A 20,670-nucleotide genomic window follows, 5' to 3' on the forward strand; every position below is an offset into this window, starting at 1 on the left:
AGAGTCACAGTACCCCCTCCTTCTTTGTTTCTGGCCATCCTACATTTAAGCCTTGCTAAATGTATTATAAATGTACTGTAATAACGTATTTACTTCATACGTTTTCATGGCCTCAAGGGCTTTCAAGCTACTTAATGTGAATCCACAAATTAAAACAAGTTCTTAACCGGGGTTTTACTAAAAATATTTTTCAAAAAAATGTATTGTCTCATGAAAATATGATCACTTCCCACTTTATTATCTCTCCTTTTCCTATGCTGGAGTTCTTTTAAAGCATTTTCCCCCTCAGCCCTCACTATTTATTTTTCTCCCTTTTGCTCAGTTTTCTTCTTGTTTTAACAGTGATTCCAACAGAGGATGGTGATTTCCAGCCAATCACTGCTGTACGATTGTTCAGTTTTAATAAGTGTGATCAATACCATCAGCTTTCGCCTTTAAATGCTAATTAATGCTTTAAGAGAGCAGATGTGGACACACAGTAGAGTGTAGATTAAAATTAGGCACGGAATTAAATTGCTTACAAACAGCAAAGGAATCCATTTGGACATTCTTAATAACCAACTGCAGCAAGCTGGTGAAGCCTCAGGACCGCTGCTAAAAAAACCCAAACCAAGCAAACCCAACCCTCACACATTCAATATTAAAATATGCAAAACATTCATAATCATACATGTTTTGATGCAAATTTATATGGAACGCCTAGGAACCTATTTTTCATGGCACCTGCTAACTTGGCTTGGCAGGTTCCAAGGTGAGAAAGGCCTGAGAGGAACAGCAGCGAACCCAGCAGAATTAAGTGTACAGTGGTGCCCCGCAAGACGAATGCCTCGCAAGACGGAAAACTCGCTAGACGAAAGAGTTTTCCGTTTTGGAGGTGCTTCGCAAAATGAATTTCCTATGGGCTTGCTTCGCAAGACGACAATGTCTTGCGAGTTCCTGCTGGTTTTTCCCCCTCCCCCCTTTTTCTAAGCCGCTAAGCCGCTTATCAGCTGATCCGATCAGCAGATAAGCCGCTAATAGCGCTAATCCGTCAATGGGCTTGCTTCGCAAGACGAAAAAACTGCTAGACGAAGAGAATCACAGAACGGATTCTTTTCGTCTTGCGAGGCACCACTGTATTAGCCTGGCCTCTTCTAATGGGGTGATAAAGGACATGGACGCCTCTGATATACAGCTGTTCCTTCCACCAGCCCTGCCCCAGCAAGTCCAGAGAGGACAACCCTGCTTTCAAGAATGTTTTAACAGTGGGAAATGAATTTCCAACTACGGCAGTAGGCATATTTGTCTGTAGCACTTCAGAATACATAAACGGCATAAATAATCTGAAAAATTTGAAGCAAAAGAGCCGAGCTAGAACTTTTTGGGTCAACGTCCCCCGCAATAGGCCTTACAAATTTTTATTTTAAATGTGGGGAAAACATTCAAAACTTGTATCCCCTTAGGTGGTTTGAAATGGCATAGTTCAGCTATTTGTAAGGTGGAAAAAAGTGGCTAGCTGGAAGAATGGTCTAAGGATAAGTGAAGGATGCCAAGTGGACTCTAAATAAATGACGCAGATATGCGAGGAAATGATGATGATGACTGTATGCTTGGAACCGGAGCAGGAAACCTGATTTTAAGAAATTGTATTAAATTAATTTTGTTTGATTTGTAATAATTTGGAAAAAAAATAATTTGAAATGGCATAGTTCACTCTACCAATTTGGGATTCTTCTCTTATTTTGCTTCACGTACAGTGGTACCTTGGGTTACATACACTTCAGATTACATACGCTTCAGATTACCGTATTTTTCGCTCTATAACACGCACCCGACCATAACACGCACGTAGTTTTTAGAGGAGGAAAATCCGTAGGCATGCCACCCGTAGGCATTTCCTCCATAACAAGCACAGACATTTCCCCTTACTTTCTAGGAGGAAAAAAGTGAGTGTTATGGTGCAAAAAATACGGTACATAAGCTTCAGGTTACAGACTCCGCTAACCCAGAAATAGTACCTCGGGTTAAGAACTTTGCTTCAGGATGAGAACAGAAATCGTGCTCCGGCGGCGCAGCAGCAGCAGGAGGCCCCATTAGCTAAAGTGGTGCTTCAGGTTAAGAACAGTTTCAGGTTAAGTACGGACCTTCAGAACGAATTACGTACTTAACCCGAGGTACCACTGTATAGGCTAAGGCTGGGTACACACTAGCTGATTTGTAGAACACAAAAAGGTAGCTTTCCTCAATCCAGAAGCATTCGTGCTCATTCCCAACACACTGCTTCCAATCTAGATTGGTTTTAGATCCCATCACCCACAAGTGTGGGTATGGTTACTTGATACACATTTGAAAACTCTCCCCTTGGTTAGGTAATCCACAGCTTTTCCTCCCCTCAACTGCCCCAGGTGAATTATGATCCTGGTATAAAAACCCATCTGCATTGTCATTGGGCAGATGCAGGTACAGCCAATTCCGTTGGCTTTCAAACTGACACACTGTGAGCTAACACAGAATCCATCAGCAACGAGCTTATACCGTATTTTTCCCTCTATAACACGCACCCGACCATAACACGCACATAGTTTTTAGAGGAGGAAAATCCGTAGGCATGCCACCCGTAGGCATTTCTTCCATAACACGCACAGACATTTCCCCTTACTTTCTAGGAGGAAAAAAGTGAGTGTTATGGTGCAAAAAATACGGTATTTTTGGAAAAACCAGCTCCTCAAGAAGCATTTTTCAGGGGCAAAAAAAGAAGCAATGTCTAGTCTAGAGCGTGGGGGCCACACTGGAAAAACAAGTGCAGTGCTACCTTGGTACTCAAACGGCTTGTCTCCCGAACAAATCGGCTCCTGAACACCACAAACCCGGAAGCGTTCTGGTTTGTGAACGTTTTTCAGAATCTGAATGTCCCGCAGCTCCTGCAGTTGACCGGAAGCCGCGCCTTGGTTTTCGAGCCATTTCAGGAGTTGAACAGACTCCCGGGACGGATTAAGTTCAAGAACAAGGTGCCACTGTACAGCGGTACCTCTGGTTAAGTACTTAATTCGTTCTGGTGTCCGTTCTTAACCTGAAACTGTTCTTAACCTGAAGCACCACTTTAGCTAATGGGGCCCCCTGCTGCTGCCGCGCCGCCAGAGCATGATTTCTGTTCTCATCCTGAAGCAAAGTTCTTAACTATTTCTGGGTTAGCGGAGTCTGTAACCTGAAGCGTATGTAACCCGAGGTACCACTGTACTCGGCCTCCACTGAGGGTAGAACAAAACGCCGCGTGTATGCAGCCTAGGCCTCCATTTCCCTAAATTTCAAATAAAAGTTTAGCCGCGTGATAAAGCTGCTTTCATGGGAAGCTGACCACGCAGAATCCCAAAGTTCTCCCCTCTCCTGTAACAATCCCAAAAGGTAGGCTTCGTGGCTTGAAGTGTTGGCTTAACCTTTGCTTTTCTCCTTGCCCTCTAAGTAGCAGCCATCTGTTACAGAAAGCAGCTACCTCTGGCAACCCCTGCCGAGTATGTGTAACCCACTGCCGTACATTGCCTTAACAAGGCTGTACATGCTCAGTGGGAGAAGCAGGGAGCAGGCCCACTGCGGGTACCTAGCTCATTAGCTCAGAACAGTTTGGATGGTGCCTGTTGTCTCCTATTTGTAAAGCCCTAAACCCTTAAGGACAAGGTCAGGACTGAGGTTTCCCTTAAAGTTTTAAAGCAACTTACGGATTTCCACAGAGCTGCAAATTCCTTGTTCTGCTGACGTTTTCTATCTTATAAAGGGCTGCAAGTTTTTAGTTCCTTTTTGCCAATCTGAGAGATCTGCTGTGGAGCTGAGGTGACCCAGAAATAGAGGCCGTTTCCATTCCAGCCAAGAAGACATTACCCTAGAGACAAAACTTTGGAAGGATGGAGCTCTGTTTAAGTAATCTGATGACACTTAATGTAAAATTACATAGTCTATGCAACCTTTATGTACTGCTGCTTGATGTGGTATAGTTTCATGTTATGAATTCTTTGCTGCGAGTCCCTTCAGAGACCTCTGCAGACTAAAGGATGTTAAGAATCATACAAAATAAATACTTAAAATAGTTATACACGTGTGAATCCGTGCTGTGTGATTGAAAATTTTTGAATAAATGGAAGCAAGTCATTTCTCAAAACTTGGTCTCTGTGCTTTCTCCCCTTCTGTTTCTGGGTTGGATTTATGGCAGTAGGGTACACCATCTTACTGACAGTTAGGAAGGTTTTATTTTCTTTTAAAAATCTTCCAGTGTATTGCAAGCAGGAGGAGAACAGATTTAGGAAATATGGATTAACTGCTCCACATATACATACCACTTCAAAATCAAAAGATTTGAAAACAAACCCTCAAACCATTTCCTTTTCATAACGGACTGATGTGGTTGAATATGCTAAGCTTTGTTTTCTGTTTATACAGAGTTAAAAATTTCATTGCCAAAGCCAGCAGGAAACACTGTCCAATCCAAAGCATGTATACTCAGACAAAAGTAACATTTAATGCAGTGGGATTTACTTTCATGTTCAGGACCACAGTCTTAGAAGACAAATTCCTCCCCAAAGGTACCTCAGTAGAATTATAGCATGTATTAACAGTAGTTTATAAGGCTGGGTACAATTAAAATGCAATTAATAAAAAACATTTGCCATATGTTAATAGTCATACGAAAAAAATAAAAAAATAAAACGAGAGCGATCAAGGCTATTTTTTTCTATTTTGTTTGCTCTTCTCTGCAGAATATACAGTATTAAATTATTTCATGATCGTAAGAATTAGTCCAAAGGAAATATGTGGGGACTGCATCTTTAAATGGAGGGCTGGGGTTCCCCCATCACCAGAGAGGGGCCCAGAGGTGCCTGAATAGGGCGCAGTGAGCAGATCGGGAGAAACAAACTCAACAGGACAGGATATTGTAATGAGAGCTGCATAAGTAAGGAAAGGATAACCTTTCCAGTCACATTTTTTTCAGCCATTGTGTTGCGGGGGGGGGGGGGGGGAGAGGCAGTTGTGTTCTGTGGTCCTATCCCTACAGGATCAGACTGAAACTAAGGTGATTTCTTAATTTAACACTTGTGGAAGTATTAAGTTAAAATCATGAGCACCCAACTGGAAGCAAAGAGAACTTGCAGCATGTGACTATCCACAATGCAAACAATAGCATCCTATTCACCAGGCTGCAGTGAGTATAAACCCCAACAACCCACGCCTGTCGTGGACTTGTGGGTTTGATCTCCATGAGAGGTAGTGTATTCATGTTCAATAGCGCTAGTCTCACGTTCATTGTCAGGCGAATCTTTAAAAACACCCCACACACCTTTCTCTGTAGAAACTAAATGTCCAAAAGAATAAAATAAAACCTATTTCTCAAAAAAACATCAATGGACTTTCTTCTGGCTGGTTCCAGTTCCTTTTGACTTCTCTTCTCTTTGTTTGCCAACGATATGCCGATGAGACTTTTTCGAATAATCAACTTTGGTCCATCCGCCTTCACCAACTTTGCTTCCCTCTTCCTCTTCTATTTTGGGTTTGCTTTCAGTTTTCAAAGGCATCCCTGGTATCAACTTGGGCTGCTGGGGGTAATGAGGAGACTTCCTGTCATGTGACCTTGATGAGTGTTGACTGTACGTTGGCTGGGAATGCCTGCGGAATTTCTCTGGGTTCCTAGCAGCTGCCTGAGCACCTCCCGAACCCCTTGAAAAGCGCCTTCCATTTCCTGACACACTACGAGAGTCGCCACTGTGGTAGCTGTGCCGGCTTTTAGTTTTGGACCTGTCTCTTTCCGAAGGGCTATCTGAAGCTGCGCTGGAGGTGCTGCTTCCCTTTGAGTTCAAATGTAGCGATGACAAATATGGTGTGGGAGACGATCCTCTCGACTGACTCAGAGAAGTGATCTGATAGGTTACAGGAACCTGGGTCCGTCTCACGGCAGCAGCGTAGGTGCCTTGGTCCTGAAGGTACGGCAAAAAACCATTAGGGCTGTGAGGGCGGGAACGTTGGAGAGAAGGGCTGCTGGTCACTCGGCGCAGTTTCAGTGCATTCATCCATTGGGCATCAATACCTGAAAGAAAAACAGAGGGCATCAATTTTGAATTCTAGGTGATGGATTTCCTTCTGAGGAAGCACCAAAAGTAAGGGCTGTCCATGACTTCGCATAGTTGCTGGTGTCTTGTTATCTGTGGGCTGTCTGGCCATGTCACAGTCTGACAAGCAGGGCAGTTGGTTCGCAGGTTGGAGAGAGAAAGAGAGAGAGGCTTAGCTCACTTGCAGTTAGTTTCTTTATGAAGGGAAGCAAAACAAAGAATTTACAGAGATTTCTAATGGGTAAGGGAAGCGGGTGGCGCTGAGGGTTAAACCACAGAGCCTAGGACTTGCCGATGAGAAGGTTGGCGGTTCGAATCCCTGCAACGGGGTGAGCTCAGTCCCTGCGCCTGCCAACCTAGCAGTTCGAAAGCACGTCAGTGTGCAAGTAGATAAATAGGTACTGCTCTGGCGGGAAGGTAAATGGCATTTCTGTCTGCTGCTCTGGTTCGCCACCAGCAGCTTAGTCATGCTGGCCACATGATCCAGAAGCTGTACACTGGCTCCCTCAGCTAATAAAGCAAGATGAGCGCCGTAACCCTAGAGTCGGTCACAACTGGACCTAATGGTCAGGGGTCCCTTTACCTTTACTAATGGGTAAAACTGTCTAAACAAAGACGTTGTTTGGACTGGCTTGCAGCCCCTCATTAGCACTCCCTAGCACTCGGTATCAGCCTTCTCTCTCTGTGATTGCTTGTTACAGCAACCTACATGGGAGTCCCTCTGTGTCTGCCTGGCTTGCTGTTCGGCAACAAGCAGCTACAGCCACCTCGTTCTAGGAGTGGAAGGCGAAGGCAGGCTGTCAGTAGAGAAGCTGTCAGAGGGCAGGCTCTTTCTCCTCTCTATCATCGCTGCCTGTGCCTCCATCCGAACTAGGAACCTCATCCCCCTGTCCTGTGCTGGGGCACCTGTCTGCTCCCATCTCTTCGCTGTCCCTCAAGCCCCCTGCTTCCAGCACTTCCCAGCTTGTCCTCGCCTGTGTGACTGGTGTCCCACCATCAAACGCCAGGTTCGAAATCCTCTTCCTCTGCATCTTCCCCATGGGGCTCTTGGTTGGGCAGATTCCACCACTCTTCCTCATCCAGCTAGTCCCTGACAGGCCATCAATCAGCCCTTTTCTTATAGCGGGCTGCCAATGTGCTTGGGGAGCTGTGTTGTTAGCCCTTTTACTTCCAAGGAGACTGCAGTCACTGAATAATGTCGACGCATGTGTTGAGAATACTCTTAGGAAAGTTGGTTCTTTCGGCAGGATTTAGCATTCAAAGACATGGCCTCCATTGCTCAAACAATTCTAAGTGTTTATAACTGTGCAATGCCCGTTTATGCACCCTTCGAATTAGGCAGATCCTATATACAAATTAGTAGATACAACTGTACACTAAAATACACGACTAAACAGCACACACTTATTTTTAAAGCTCTTCTGCCTTTATTCATTGACTTGACAGACTTCTAGCTGTTTGTACTATCTGCAGTTAAGGGACGCAGGTGGCGCTGTGGGTTAAACCACAGAGCCTAGGACTTGCCGATCGGAAGGTCAGTGGTTCGAATCCCTGAGACGGGGTGAGCTCCCGTTGCTCGGTCCCTGCTCCTGCCAACCTAGCAGTTCAACAGCATGTCAAAGTGCAAGTAGATAAATAGATACCGCTCCGGCGGGAAGGTAAACGGCGTTTCCGCTGCTGCTCTGGTTCGCCAGAAGCAGTTTGTCATGCTGGCCACATCACCCGGAAGCTGTACGCCGGCTCCCTCGGCCAATAAAGCAAGATGAGTACCGCAACCCCAGAGTCGGTCACAACTTGACCCTAATGGTCAGGGGTCCCTTTACCTTTACTATCTGCAGTTAAGTTTTTGTCCATTGAAATAAGCTACAAAGTTGATATGTCAGGAAAGCTCTGATCCAATGGATGCTGGAAAACAACTCCAAAGTTCTTAGTAAGTGTGAATATGGACACATTTCTCTGAGAAAAGGGCATTTTAGAGAGATGCCTTCGTTTCTTGTTGAGTGAATGGGATGAGCTAATGGGAGTGTGTTTTCTGAAACAGATATTAATGTCTTGTTTTGTTTTGTTTACTTATGTCCTTCCTTCAACACTCTGCATCATTAAACTTACTGGAATTTAAACTTACTAGAATTGGATCTGCTCCGAGGGTTGCCTTCTGAGTTTGGGAGCGATGTCTGTATTTTAAGCTGTATTGACTTCACCTCATCTTGAAGCTTCACTTTACTCCATTCCACTGGCTGGATATGTCTGGTGGATTTTGGAGTTCTGACAATGCTCTGTTCAACAAGATATTCAGAAGCAAAAAAATAAAGACCCTCATCGCAGTCATGCAGTGTTTGTCCAGACACTGAACTTAGGATTGTGACATTGATGATACCATAAATTCTCATGCTGAGTTTGTTTAATATCCTCTTTTAGTTTGGCCGCAAAGAATTTTTTTCAGTTGTGCAACCAATCTGGCGGCAAATTATGCTCCCCCCCCATGCGCAAAATAGTGTACTGAACAAGGGCAAGATTTTAATGGCTGCCTTTTAACAGAACCGTTTAGTAATTATGAGATCATGTAGTGCTTCAAGTAAATAATCTTTTCTGCCAGAAGAGGTAGGCACTAAGGAGGTATTGTTGCTGAGGTTCCCTTATGGTAGCTTGCCTATAGTGGCTAGCTCTTTAATCCTGCTGTCAGGCTCTGAGACCTGTGAGGAGCTACAGTCTGAAAGGAACCTAGGGTTATTCTTCCTGTTAATAGAAAGCTACTGTTCTTCACTTCTGAGGCAGGCGAGGTCCAGAATTTTCCTATATCGCTCTCTCACTGCTTGAATGCATGCCACAGGACAGAGCTGAAATTTCAATTATTAGCCTCAGTGTGAAATATCCCATTGGTCTTTAAACACTTTTTTTTTGTAAGTATCCAAAAATCTACTCATACAAAGGCTAATTTCCATCCTATTATACATAGCTAAATTGCTTCTAGGTTTTATTTTATGTTTTCCCTCTTGCCCTTTCCCTTCTCCTGTTGTTCCTCTGCTCTGCTAATTAGCGTTTTGCCAAAAAGGTAAGAAAGATTGTCTGTTCAACAAACACCACCTACACCAACCATTACTCAAAAGGAAGAGAAAAGAAAGGTATGTGTGTGCATATATATATATATATTACACTTAAGGAAGCAAGCTTTCCCAGCTAGGAGTCTGGGTGTGATTTCTGAAGATGGCATTCAAATTCGCATGAGAAGTTGGCAGTTTAAAATTAATTACAGTATTTGGTGTTGACTACAGTGGGCAAGAAAGTGAAGGCATGTCAGCTCCTTATTCTGAAACCCTCCAGGCAAAAGGAGCGGGATGGCTCCCCACCCACCCACAACACTTACCTCATAAGTAACTAAACATTCCACAGTCTGATCGTCTTCTATTCCCACAATCCATTTCTCCATTACAAATGGTGGCTGCAAAATAAAAATAAATGAAAGAAACATTTTTGTTTTCTGCCTCATTGTGCAAATCAATTTCTATGCATCCATCCTCTGTCCTTCAGAAAGAGTGAAAACAAGCAAACACAGAAACTGTGTCAAATGACTAAATAAATACAAAAGTACAAATCTTAGCACACGATGTCTTGTTTGGCCTGGATGTCTTCCATGATTTATTTTCATCTTTAGGCATTTCATTTTTTGTCATGCTTTTATTGCTTTCTATGCAACCAACTGACCGATTCATTTCATACTGTATACTCATTGCTGGTTAGAAGTTTAGTCATAGGCATATGCCCTTAAAAATAAGTTTACAGTAATATCTCCGCGAATGTCTGCCGCATCCAGTGTCCATTCAGGCGAACGTCCATAGCAAACCTGGAAGTACCGGAACGGGTTACTTCTGGGTTTGCCGCTCGCGTGTGCGCAGACGCAGCACTTTGCCCTGTGTCCTTTTCAGCTAGCAGCTGGGGCTCCGGAACAGATCCCAGTTGCAAAACAAGGTACGACTGTACCAGGCTGCAGAAAACCTGCTTGGACTACTGCAATGCGCTCTACGTGGGGCTACCTTTGAAGGTAACACAGAAACTAAAATTAATCCAGAATGCAGCAGCTAGACTGGTGACTTGGAGCGGCCGCCAAGACCATATAACACCAGTCCTGAAAGACCTGCATTGGCTCCCAGTACGTTTCCGAGCACAATTCAACATGTTGTTGCTGACCTTTAAAGCCCTAAACGGCCTCGGCCCAGTATACCTGAAGGAGCATCTCCACCCCCATCGTTCAGCCTGGACACTGACGTCCAGTTCCAAGGGCCTTCTGGCGGTTCCCTCGCTGCAAGAAGCCAAGGGAAACAGGCAGAGGGCCTTCTCAGTAGTGGCACCCGCCCTGTGGAACACCCTCTCACCAGATGTCAAGGAAATAAACAATTATCTGACTTTTAGAAGACATCTGAAGGCAGCCCTGTTTAGGGAAGCTTGTAATGTTTGATGTTTTATCATGTTTTTAATATTCTGTTGGGAGCTACCCAGAGTGGCTGGGGAAACCGAGCCAGATGGGCAGGGTATATATAATAATAATAATAATAGTAAGTATTATTATTAGTGTTACTATTATGAATGAGCTCCAATACTAAGGCTTGGGGTCCAGACTTGCCCAAGCAGAAGGCCATTTGTGCTGCTGGGCTTTTCCCCACCCCTCCTCCTTACTGCAGACCCCTTCCCCTGACAGGCTACATCTTACACACTTTTCAGAAGACCCAACAGGATTTCAAACAATGAACACAACAATCTTTCTCAACCTGGTGCCTTCCAGAAGTTTTGAATTACAGCCCACATCAGCCCCAGCTAGCACAGCCAACAGTCAGGGATGATGGGAGTTGCGGTCAAAAATATCAAGAAGGCACAAGGTTGAGGAAGGCTGGAAGAGGACACATTCAAATAGCAGCTTGAGTCTAGGGCTACTTCCACACCAGGCCCTTAGGGTGGAATTGCCATTCTTCAATCACTCCCCGTTTTTATGGGACACCCATAGAATTCCATAAACCACTCTATTGTCACCCTGTGTTTTCCTGCAGTTCTTCTGTCTTTGAACTAAACAAATAAAATTTAAAGATAACTGTCAGGGATGGTTCCCTGACAATAACGCCCTTTCCTAATCATTTTTTCCCCTGAAGAAGCATTTTAGCATTAGTTGAAAGACTGAGTTTAAATAACCAACAGGCTGATAATATGAAATGAACATACAGGAAAAACAGTGCAATTTTTCGAATTGTGTGGAAAAGCCATTATTATTAGTCCAGAAGCAGTTTTCCTAGAATAGCACATTTCTACCATGAATCTGCTGTGGGTTTTTCCCTTCATAAAATGGAAGGAACCTGGCCAAACCTCATAAATCCTGGTGATTATAGGCCTGGTTCAAGATACCTTCCCACTAAATATACCTGTTTTATTTCCCCATTTTAATAACATAAATTGCTGCCAAAGGCCAACACTTTATTTTCCCAGCACACCTTGATGAACACTCTTCTCATTTAGAACTTGTCTGTACATTGTCTGATGTACGATTTACCGTGTTACGGAACCAAGAAATCACACACTTTAATTGTAATATCTTAAGCGTGCCATCGCTTTCTTATTACCATGACTGAAAAGGTAATGTTAACAGGGGAAAAAATCTATTGTGATACAAATGTGGGAAGGGGTGGGAGGGGGTCTTTAAAAGCTGCCTGCAGAATGAGTTTCTATAGGCACAAAAGTCTGCCGCTGTGGTATTTTAATACCTTTGTTCAAGATCTAGACAATCATGAAAGCTTCAAGCCCGTAAACAGAACCTTACCTTTGTCATCTTTAAAATCTCTGTGTCAGGTAAGTTAGTGTTAAATGTCACGTCTTTTATGTAAGTTATTGCAATCTCATCCCCATCCATTTCCATGTACATCTTCCATTTACAGTCCTGGCACGGAAAAGAAAATACAGAATATCAAAACTGGACACTGGAGCAATTGTGACTTTTTGTTGTCTCCAAGCAAAAAAATAAAAATAGAAACCCCAATAAATTAATTGATTTTATATTATCTTAGGAACTGAAGCATCCAAACTCCATTTTAATGTGAAATAATCCTTACTTGTCAGCAAGAGGGGTTCTTAAATGGGTTTGGGGACGCTCCTTATCCCCAAACAACACCGAAAGGTCAGGGGTTTAATCTGAAATTCCTAAAAAAAAGGTAAAGGTAAAGAACCCCTGACAGTTAAGTCCAATCGCAGACGCCTCTGGGATTGCAGTGTGTCCGCAGACAGTTTTTCCGGGTGATGTGGCCGGCATGACTAAGCCACTTCTAGTGCAATGGAACAAACCGCCGCACAATGGGAGCTCCCCCCGTCGCGGGGATTCGAACCACCAACCTTCTGATCGGCAAGCCCAAGAGGCTCAGTGGTTTAGACCACAGCGCCACCCGCGTCCCCCTGAAATTCCTACCACAGGATAAAAAGACAACCCGCTTTTCAGTAATTTAAAACTTAAACGGGTTGCCTTTCCCGCAGCGTTGCAAAGGGCCACAGTGAAATCTTTTTAATAAACTTCATCTTTCCGAATAAGCTTCGTCTCTATATGTACATATAGCTTTAGCTGGCTCACAGCCACAAAGCACAAATTTGGAAGCCTTTCAAGTATTCTGCATCAGCAAGCAGGAAAATGTGGATGGCATGCAGGAAACAAGCAAGTCTCAAGAGATCAAAACTTAAGGACTTCTCTTCCACATATATGACAGCCTTTCTCAGCCTTGTGCCCTCCAGCTGTTACTACAGCTCCCATCAGGCTCTGCCACAACAGGGATGCCAGTTGGAGCTGATGGTAGTTTTAGTCCAAGAGTAGCTGAAAGGAACCAGGTTGAGGAAGTCTGTTATCTGCAAATGTCACCCGAGTTATAATATTATTTACATCTGCACCTGGAGCATGTTTTCCTAAAAGGATCAGAGAAGCCATTTGAACTACGCACATTCAACAGGTGGTCTGTTATTTTGAGAGCAAGTGCGGAGGACTGTTTTAATAAGCGGTCCAGGAAAATTCATAGATTAACAGCAAATGGCCTTAAAACAAAGCATTTCAAATTATTTTCCATTTCTCATTAAGTCTTTATTTAATTCATGATTCCATTTCCCAGGAAGGCACAACAGAGTGATTAACAACAACAACAACAACAATTAAAAGAATTTCAAATCCAGCAGAGATAAAAAAATATATATATTCCTTCCTCTCAGCTGTTCAGGGCAACATCATTGGCCGTTCCACATTTTATCCCTATCACATCAGGATGTGGTGAATGGCTCACTCACATTTTACAGAGAAGTCAGACAATGCTGGTGACAAATAATTGTAGTCCACTGTTTCCTACGTTGATACCTCTTGTTTCTAAAGAACGATTAATAAAGAAGAAAAAGAAGGGGGGAAACCAGAAAGTTGCCACACCAGCAATCTAATGTGGCCAAGGCTTTTGTGCCTTTAATTACATTGTGCATCATCATAGGCGCCGACTCCATGGGGCCTGAGGGGGCTCGAGCCCCCTCAAAAAAAATTTTGGGGGGGCTCAGCCCCCCCAATAATTTTGGGCGCCCTTCCAGCAGAGCGCCGCCGCCGTCCCTCGCCAGCCAGCCAGCCAGCCAGCCGTGCGCCCTAGTCTGAGAGCCCCGGCCGTCCCCCGCGAAATTAGGGAATCCCCGGGGGCGGGGGCTCCTGCCTCGCTGCTTCGTTTCAGCCCCCGCGAGAACAGGGGAATCCCGACTGGCCACACCTCCCAGCCAGCCAATCGGCTGGCTGGGGTGTGTGGCTTGCCCTATTTGGGGCCGGAGCCACTTTATTTGCATATTCATGAGCTTATTTATTATTCATGAGCTTTCCCGGGCCCCCCCAATATTTTTTATAAGTCCGCGTCCCTGTGCATCATTCAGGCTTTGGGGGGTTTTGTGCCTTTAATTACATTTTATTGCCTGTTTTCTGCTGATGATGAAAGTAGGTATTAATGACGACTCAGTTAGGACCGACATTGGGGCAATTAGTTTCTTCAGCATTACTCCTTCAGCTGTGATCAACAGGAAGCAATGAAATGAAAAGAAGAAGGAAAGAGGAACCTTTTAATTAACATTAGGAAGGACTTGTGAGAAAACATTACAGAGGGGCCTTGGCCACTGGGAAGGGCATTGATATAGCACTGTATTAAAAGCTGTGGGTAACCAATGTTTTAAACCTGCGTCCAGCTAATTATAGAAAAGCAACCCCTTAGCATCACTAAAGAGTTCTGTGTGTGAAAACAACTTTAGCGATCTTCTAGCATGGATTCAAACCTAAATGTCCTTAGTCCAAGTCCTACAACCAGCACATCAAACCTGCTCTTTTTGTGCACGGTACAGCAAAGAAAAACAGGACATTGAGAATATTTTTTTTCTATATAATAATATTTTTTTATTTATACCCCGCCCTTCCCAGTTCAGAAAACCGGGCTCAGGGCGGCTAACAACAAATTTAAAACACTTAATTATAGAAGCAGCATAAAATACAGTATAAAAACACGAATAACAATAAAGTTCAAAGTTCAAAAAACAATTTGGGGGAAATCCATCTAATAAGCATTAGATAGTCACCAGGGCTAGCTGGTGGAATTAGTCCTACTTGGGCCAGCGAGGAGGCCAGGGGAGAATTAGCTGTGGGGTCTCAGAGTGGGTAATCTTCATAAAAGGGGTGGGGGAGGGAAGAGAAGGGAAATAAAAGATCAGGCTAAATTCAAATTAAAGGCCAGGCAGAATAGCTCTGTCTTACAGGCCCGACGGAAGAAGGTAAAATCCCGAAGGGCCCTAGTCTCATGGGACAGAGCATTGCACCAGGTTGGAGCCATCACTGAAAAGGCCCTGGCCCTGGCCCTGGTGGAGGATAGTCTGACTTCCTTAGGGATATATATATCCTTAACAAATGCTAAAATGGCAATGAAAAGACATTCCACGTGATTTAACAGCGAAGGCCATGTTTTGTATTGAATCCCTGTACAGTGGTACCTCGGGTTAAGTACTTAATTCGTTCCGGAGGGCCGCTCTTTACCTGAAACTGTTCTTAACCTGAAGCACCACTTTAGCTAAGGGAGCCTCCCGCTGCTGCTGCACCACCGGAGCACAATTTCTGTTCTCATCCTGAAGCAAAGTTCTTAATCCGAGGTACTATTTCTGGGTTAGCGGAGTCTGTAACCTGAAGCGAATGTAACCTGAAGTTTATGTAACCCGAGGTACCACTGTAAAATGTTCTTATTCCTAAATCCATGCAGTTGACATAAATATAAAATATTTGGGCTCTTATTCATTATTGTTTTTTCATATGTTTTTGGTTTTTTTAAAAAATCAGTTTCAGCAAAACTTTAAGCAGATGGACCAGTCTTCTTTCTGTATGGGAATAACCCATATTAACTTGTATCACTGTAGTCATGATAATTAGGCATAGCTGCCAGAAAATGACCCCAGCTACTTCATGACTCTCCAGGGGCCTTGCTGCTGTATCTGCCGTCAAGAAAGGCTTTCGACTCTGGTTAGCATTGACCCTGTTACTTCTTAAGGAGTCAGCCTAAGGACAAATATTTAGGGGAATCTATAATTAAGCTACATTGCTGCCAGCATATGACAGAGCAGTACCATTTTGGAAGTTTAATATAAGATTACATAATTAACTATATTCAATTTAGACTTGGTTATATGTGTTCACTTTTTAGTCCCCTTGCTTTCCATTTTTATCTTGCGCGCCCTGAAACCCTGCATGTGAGCTCAAATATATATATTTTCCCCCTGTACGGTATCTCTACATCAACCCACAAGCTTCAATGCATCTCGAAACGAAAAGCGGCAGGCTATGGCTACTTGACCCTCAATGGTTTCATGTCGCAGGATGGTCTTCTTTACAGTGGCAAAAATACAGAAATTCAGATACATATAAAATACTGTAACTTGACCTTGCTCCGCAGGAGATGAATAACAGGCAATGGTACAGCGACCATAGTTAATTTTACTGTGCTGGGAAATGGCGCTATCGCCACAAAGAGCTTGGAGCAGAAAGAATGTAAATGTTTTGCAAAGATGTTGTTGAGAATTTGGAAAATGGAAAACAAGTGCTCAGCAGAGTCGCTGAATATGTGGTAAGATTAGAAACAAAACAAAATCTAAGACCTGAAATAATTAGAGGTCCTCTGTTAAGTTGCAGTTATAGCCCCAGGTACAACCTGAAATATGTAGCCTCAGTGGTGTAGCCTCAGTTGCCAGTGCCCGGGGCGGGCATGCATGCACTGGGCGGGGAACTCCAGCCCAGTCCTTGCTGCCGACGGAGCAACCCCACCACCACCAGAGCAAAGTGGGACCATGCTAAGCCACCTGCCCCCCCGTGCAGGGGGGAGCCCGGCTGGCCAATACAGCCCTTGGTGGGCAAAGAGGAGCACTGGGGGCGCATGGTTTGCACCCCCTCAAGAATTGTGCACCCAGGAGCCACGGTCCCCCCAGCACTGCCCACGCTATGCCCCCGAGCACAGTGCAATCTTAACCATGTTTACTGAGAAGACACCCTGGTTACAATAGGAACTTACCCCCATGTGTGGCACCTGTGACCCTTGAGATGCTACATTGCAACTCTCCTCATCTTTGACCATTGGTCTTACTGGCTGGGCATGACTGGAGTCCAGCAACGACTGGAGGACCACAGCTTCTCCGTTGTATGTTAACACAGACACACCTTCCACGAAAGCATCATACAGCTTATCAGAAATTAAATCTGCCATCCTGTGGTTCCTGGGAAGGTGTCCCAGGATACAGCAGGACTCCCTCTCCATTGGAGAAAAAGCTCTAACAAGAGAGAAGGAGATCTTGCCTTCCCACTGTTGCACAAGCTTACTACACCCTGGCTCTGTGGGAATCTTTAGGGATGCGAGGGAGGATATATTGTCTAAGATATCCTACCCCAGGGGTCTGCAACCCGCGGCTCCAGAGCCACATGTGGCTCTTTTACACCTTTGCCGCGGCTCCGGGGCGGATACTAGCGAGGGGAGGAGGCGCATTGTGCGCCCCGACACTCCCCCACTGTGGCGGGCGCTGTACTGGCTGTGACGTCGCCTTGGCCGGTGCGTGCGTTAGTCACGCACTCTCCCAACGTCACCTTCCCGCCCACCCGCTACATTGTAAGGGGCATGTACGCTGGTCACTGCATTGAAAGGGGGCATGTACGCTGTTTTGAAGGGGAGTGAAGAACACACACACACACAAAAAGGTAACTTGTTAATTTAACGTTTATTTCTATGAGGAGGAGTAATTCTGAGGCGTCAAGCAAAGAAATAATAAAAAGTGACAAAAAAGTTATTTTTATAATGACGAGTTTTACAGCTCCCAGTTTTTTTCCCTTCGGAAACGGGTCCAAGTGGCTCTTTTTGTCTTAAAGGTTGCAGACCCCTGTCCTATCCCAACTTGTCTTTACAAGTTCAACAAAATCAGCAGAGTTAACATTCTCCTTTTTTAAACACACGCACAGCAGATAGCCTGCTCAGACTCGTTAAGAGTCTCTGTAAATATTTCCTGGTATTTTCCCTGTTTAATCCCTCCTAAAATAAGACGCTACACAGTCTTCTGTATAAAACGTTTACTCGCAAGTAATCATCTGTTCACACAAAGGTTCCCAGAAGGCAGACTTAAAAGGTTATAACATAGTTTAAATGTGGATCTCCTTATGGGAGAAAGCCCCGCTTTTCTTCTCTTGGGTTGGAGCCAAGGGTGCATCTTAGTAGTGCTGTTGTTAAGATGGCGTCGATACGAGACAAGAGGAGACAAGATGGTCGCCAGCCTGTGGTTCTGGTTCTTTCTACTCCATCTCAAGTTACACGTAGGAAGTTTCGTCTCAGTCCTGGAAAGCAGGAAGTTCTGGCTGGAGTACTGAGACAACCTTCATGTCTACTCTGGCAATGTTGTGTTTGACTGCACCTGATTCTTGCATCCCACAGGCTCTATGGACAATGCTGGTAGAGCCAAAGGGGTGTGTGGGGAGATTGGGGCACGTCCGGGGAGGAAAGGGGAAGGGCTTGGACCCCAGACCTTCCTGATACCTACCCCACCTCTGAGCTAGAGAGAGGTTTAGAGAGAGGCTCGGAAGCTAGCATAAATCTCTCCTGATTTCTCTCCCCACTGTTTCTATTGGTAGGGAAACAGTTGTTTCAAAAAATAAAATCGTGAAAAAGGATGGAGGAAAGAAAGAGCACTTCTCTGCACTGCCGGCAAAAAACCCAGAAGGACTTTGCGTAAGGCTATTCTTCACAGGGCCTACTTCCTACATTACGACTGCAGCCTTAGTCTAAGAAACAACACTCAGAAACAACAAAATCACATTGAAAAGGGTTTGCTAATTGAAGAGAATTTCACATGGAAGAATGGAAGTTATACAGTGGTACCTCAGGTTAAGTACTTAATTCGTTCCGGAGGTCCGTTCTTAACCTGAAACTGTTCTTAACCTGAAGCACCACTTTAGCTAATGGGGTCTCCCGCTGCCGCCTCACCGCCGGAGCACAATTTCTGTTCTCATCCTGAAGCAAAGTTCTTAACCCAAGGTACTATTTCTGGGTTAGCGGAGTCTGTAACCTGAAGCATATGTAACCTGAGGTACCACTGTAATGTTTTGTTTGTTTTATAGGTTCGCAAAGTTTCCCCATCATTTCTCACAATTCAGACTAAAAAACTACAGTTGCTACTTAGCAAAAACTATATGTAAAGCCATGATGTAAAAACCATGGCATCTCTTACTCTGACAGTTTAAACAGATCTGATAGCCTCATTCTATTAAAAATGGACCAGAAGCAGCGCTGTCCATTAGTTCTTTAGATCCAGAAGAAGGAGCTGTGGGTCGCCGACCCCCTTTGACCCCTGCTCTCCTGTGCCAAAGAACTATTGTGCATAATGATTTCACCCTTCATGAGCTATGAGACAGAAGAGGTGCAGCAACAGAGATTGGTTGCATTTATTCGCGACGCTAAGCCATGGTTTAGGGCTATGTGGCTGAGCCAGAATTAGCTCAGCTGGAAAAGAAGAAGGCTTTTTTAAAAAAAGAATCCCAGCTTAGCGTTCTGTTCAAAGCAGAGATCATGGTTTAAAACAAACTCTGGCCATTTTCAACACAAGCCAACTTCAAATCATGAGTCATGAAGCGTGCATGTTTAATTAGGCAGAGTTGTTTTATCTCTGGTTCTAATGTAATATGAAAGCCAAAATCCTCATACTTTGTGTTAAGTTGTGGGTGAACATATCAGACGACACAGCAATTCTTCAAACAGCTCTTGTTTATTCAGAGGCCAGAACAGAACTGAACTGAAGGGTTCAGTCAGCCTGCTTAAATAGAGCTCCAGTACAACGTAACTGTAACAATTTTCTAAAACTATCCAATCACTGGACGTCACTTTCGATCCCTTATTTGCATAACTATCTACAGTATCCCCCTGATGGGCAGGGTGAGAACTTCAGTACATAACACTTCAGAGCCAAGCAACCTACAAGAGAAGCCCATGACGAAATGTTGCTTTCCTCAGCCTCATCCATGCAGTGGTAAACCGTGGTTTACCATGCTGTGTGAACGATTATTAGCCTCCCTGACATTATTGTATGTGTTACTAAGGTAGGAAGCAGAATACTCCTCAAAGCAGTATTATTTAATTATTTAATATAGACATTTGTATTATATCATTATTTAATATTGAAAGAAGCTAGGAAATTATGTCATCTATGAAATCCCATCCTAATTGCCAAAGGCCTCAAGACAGAAGCTTGTAGAAGCAAATTATACATCATGACATTCTTTAAAATCTGAGGAAGCAATTGTGCAAAGCAATAATAATAAGACAAACACTAAAACCAACGGAAAATTCTGGAGATTTTGAAAGTGGCTGTGGAAGGAGAAAGCTATTATGAAACATTATCCCCTCCACAAATGATCAAATCTGTACTGGTGGTGAGGCTTTTAAAAACTCAAGGTGCTTCCTGAACACAGTGACTTTCCCTCACATACATTATCTGAACCCCAGTGTGAAGTCATAGAATTTGGTAAAATAAGTACAGTGGTACCTCGGGTTAAGTACTTCATTCGTTCCAGAGGTCCGTTCTTAACCTGAAACTGTTCTTAACCTGAAGCACCACTTTAGCTTATGGAGCACAATTTCTGTTCTCATCCTGAAGCAAAGTTCTTAACCCGAGGTAATATTTCTGGGTTAGTGGAGTCTGTAACCTGAAGCGTATGTAACCTGAAGGTACCACTGTAATATTTTACGTTGCAGAAGATTCATAACTTTTTTCTGAGGTGTGTGTGGGGGGGGAAGGGATAATCAGTTTTGAAGGAGGCCTATATTCAAAATATGAATTTTATAAATTAGAACGTATTATTATTATTTAATTCAAGAATTACAGCAAACTAAAGGAGAAACAGAAAAGGAAGATAAATGAGAGGAAAAAATGGAAGTGCCATCATAGCAGGCAACTGGGTATTGAAAAATATAAGATGTAATGTAAGATAAAACAAACATGGGGGAAAGGAAAAGCCTGATCATGCTGGTATTAAAAGTCGTAGCATGTTGATAATTTAAGCTCCCAGTAGCTC

The 20,670-nt window shown here is 43.9% G+C and overlaps 1 protein-coding gene across 2 annotated transcripts in view; it reads right to left on the bottom strand.

Annotated features, from left to right (window-relative positions):
• Positions 1–4,441: 4,441 nt before the first annotated feature.
• The window catches only part of LOC309524625 (mitogen-activated protein kinase kinase kinase 20-like), a 16,873-nt gene continuing 644 nt past the window's right edge, over positions 4,442–20,670 (bottom strand). Inside the window, exons 1-5 of one of the 2 annotated variants that reach the window (XM_082209406.1) lie at positions 17,688–17,829; positions 11,869–11,985; positions 9,433–9,507; positions 8,194–8,344; positions 4,442–6,046 (exon numbers count right to left, since the gene is read on the bottom strand). In XM_082209406.1, the coding sequence (XP_082065532.1) occupies positions 5,364–6,046; positions 8,194–8,344; positions 9,433–9,507; positions 11,869–11,970 (1,011 nt within the window). In that variant the 5' untranslated portion in view covers positions 11,971–11,985; positions 17,688–17,829 and the 3' untranslated portion in view covers positions 4,442–5,363. Of the gene's footprint in view, positions 6,047–8,193; positions 8,345–9,432; positions 9,508–11,868; positions 11,986–17,687; positions 17,830–20,670 lie in introns of those variants that run through there. The other variant, XM_082209405.1, reaches the window with a different exon arrangement.

This window comes from Podarcis vaucheri (genome assembly GCF_965113315.1).
Source record: "Podarcis vaucheri genome assembly, chromosome: 1".
NCBI lineage: Eukaryota > Metazoa > Chordata > Lepidosauria > Squamata > Lacertidae > Podarcis > Podarcis vaucheri.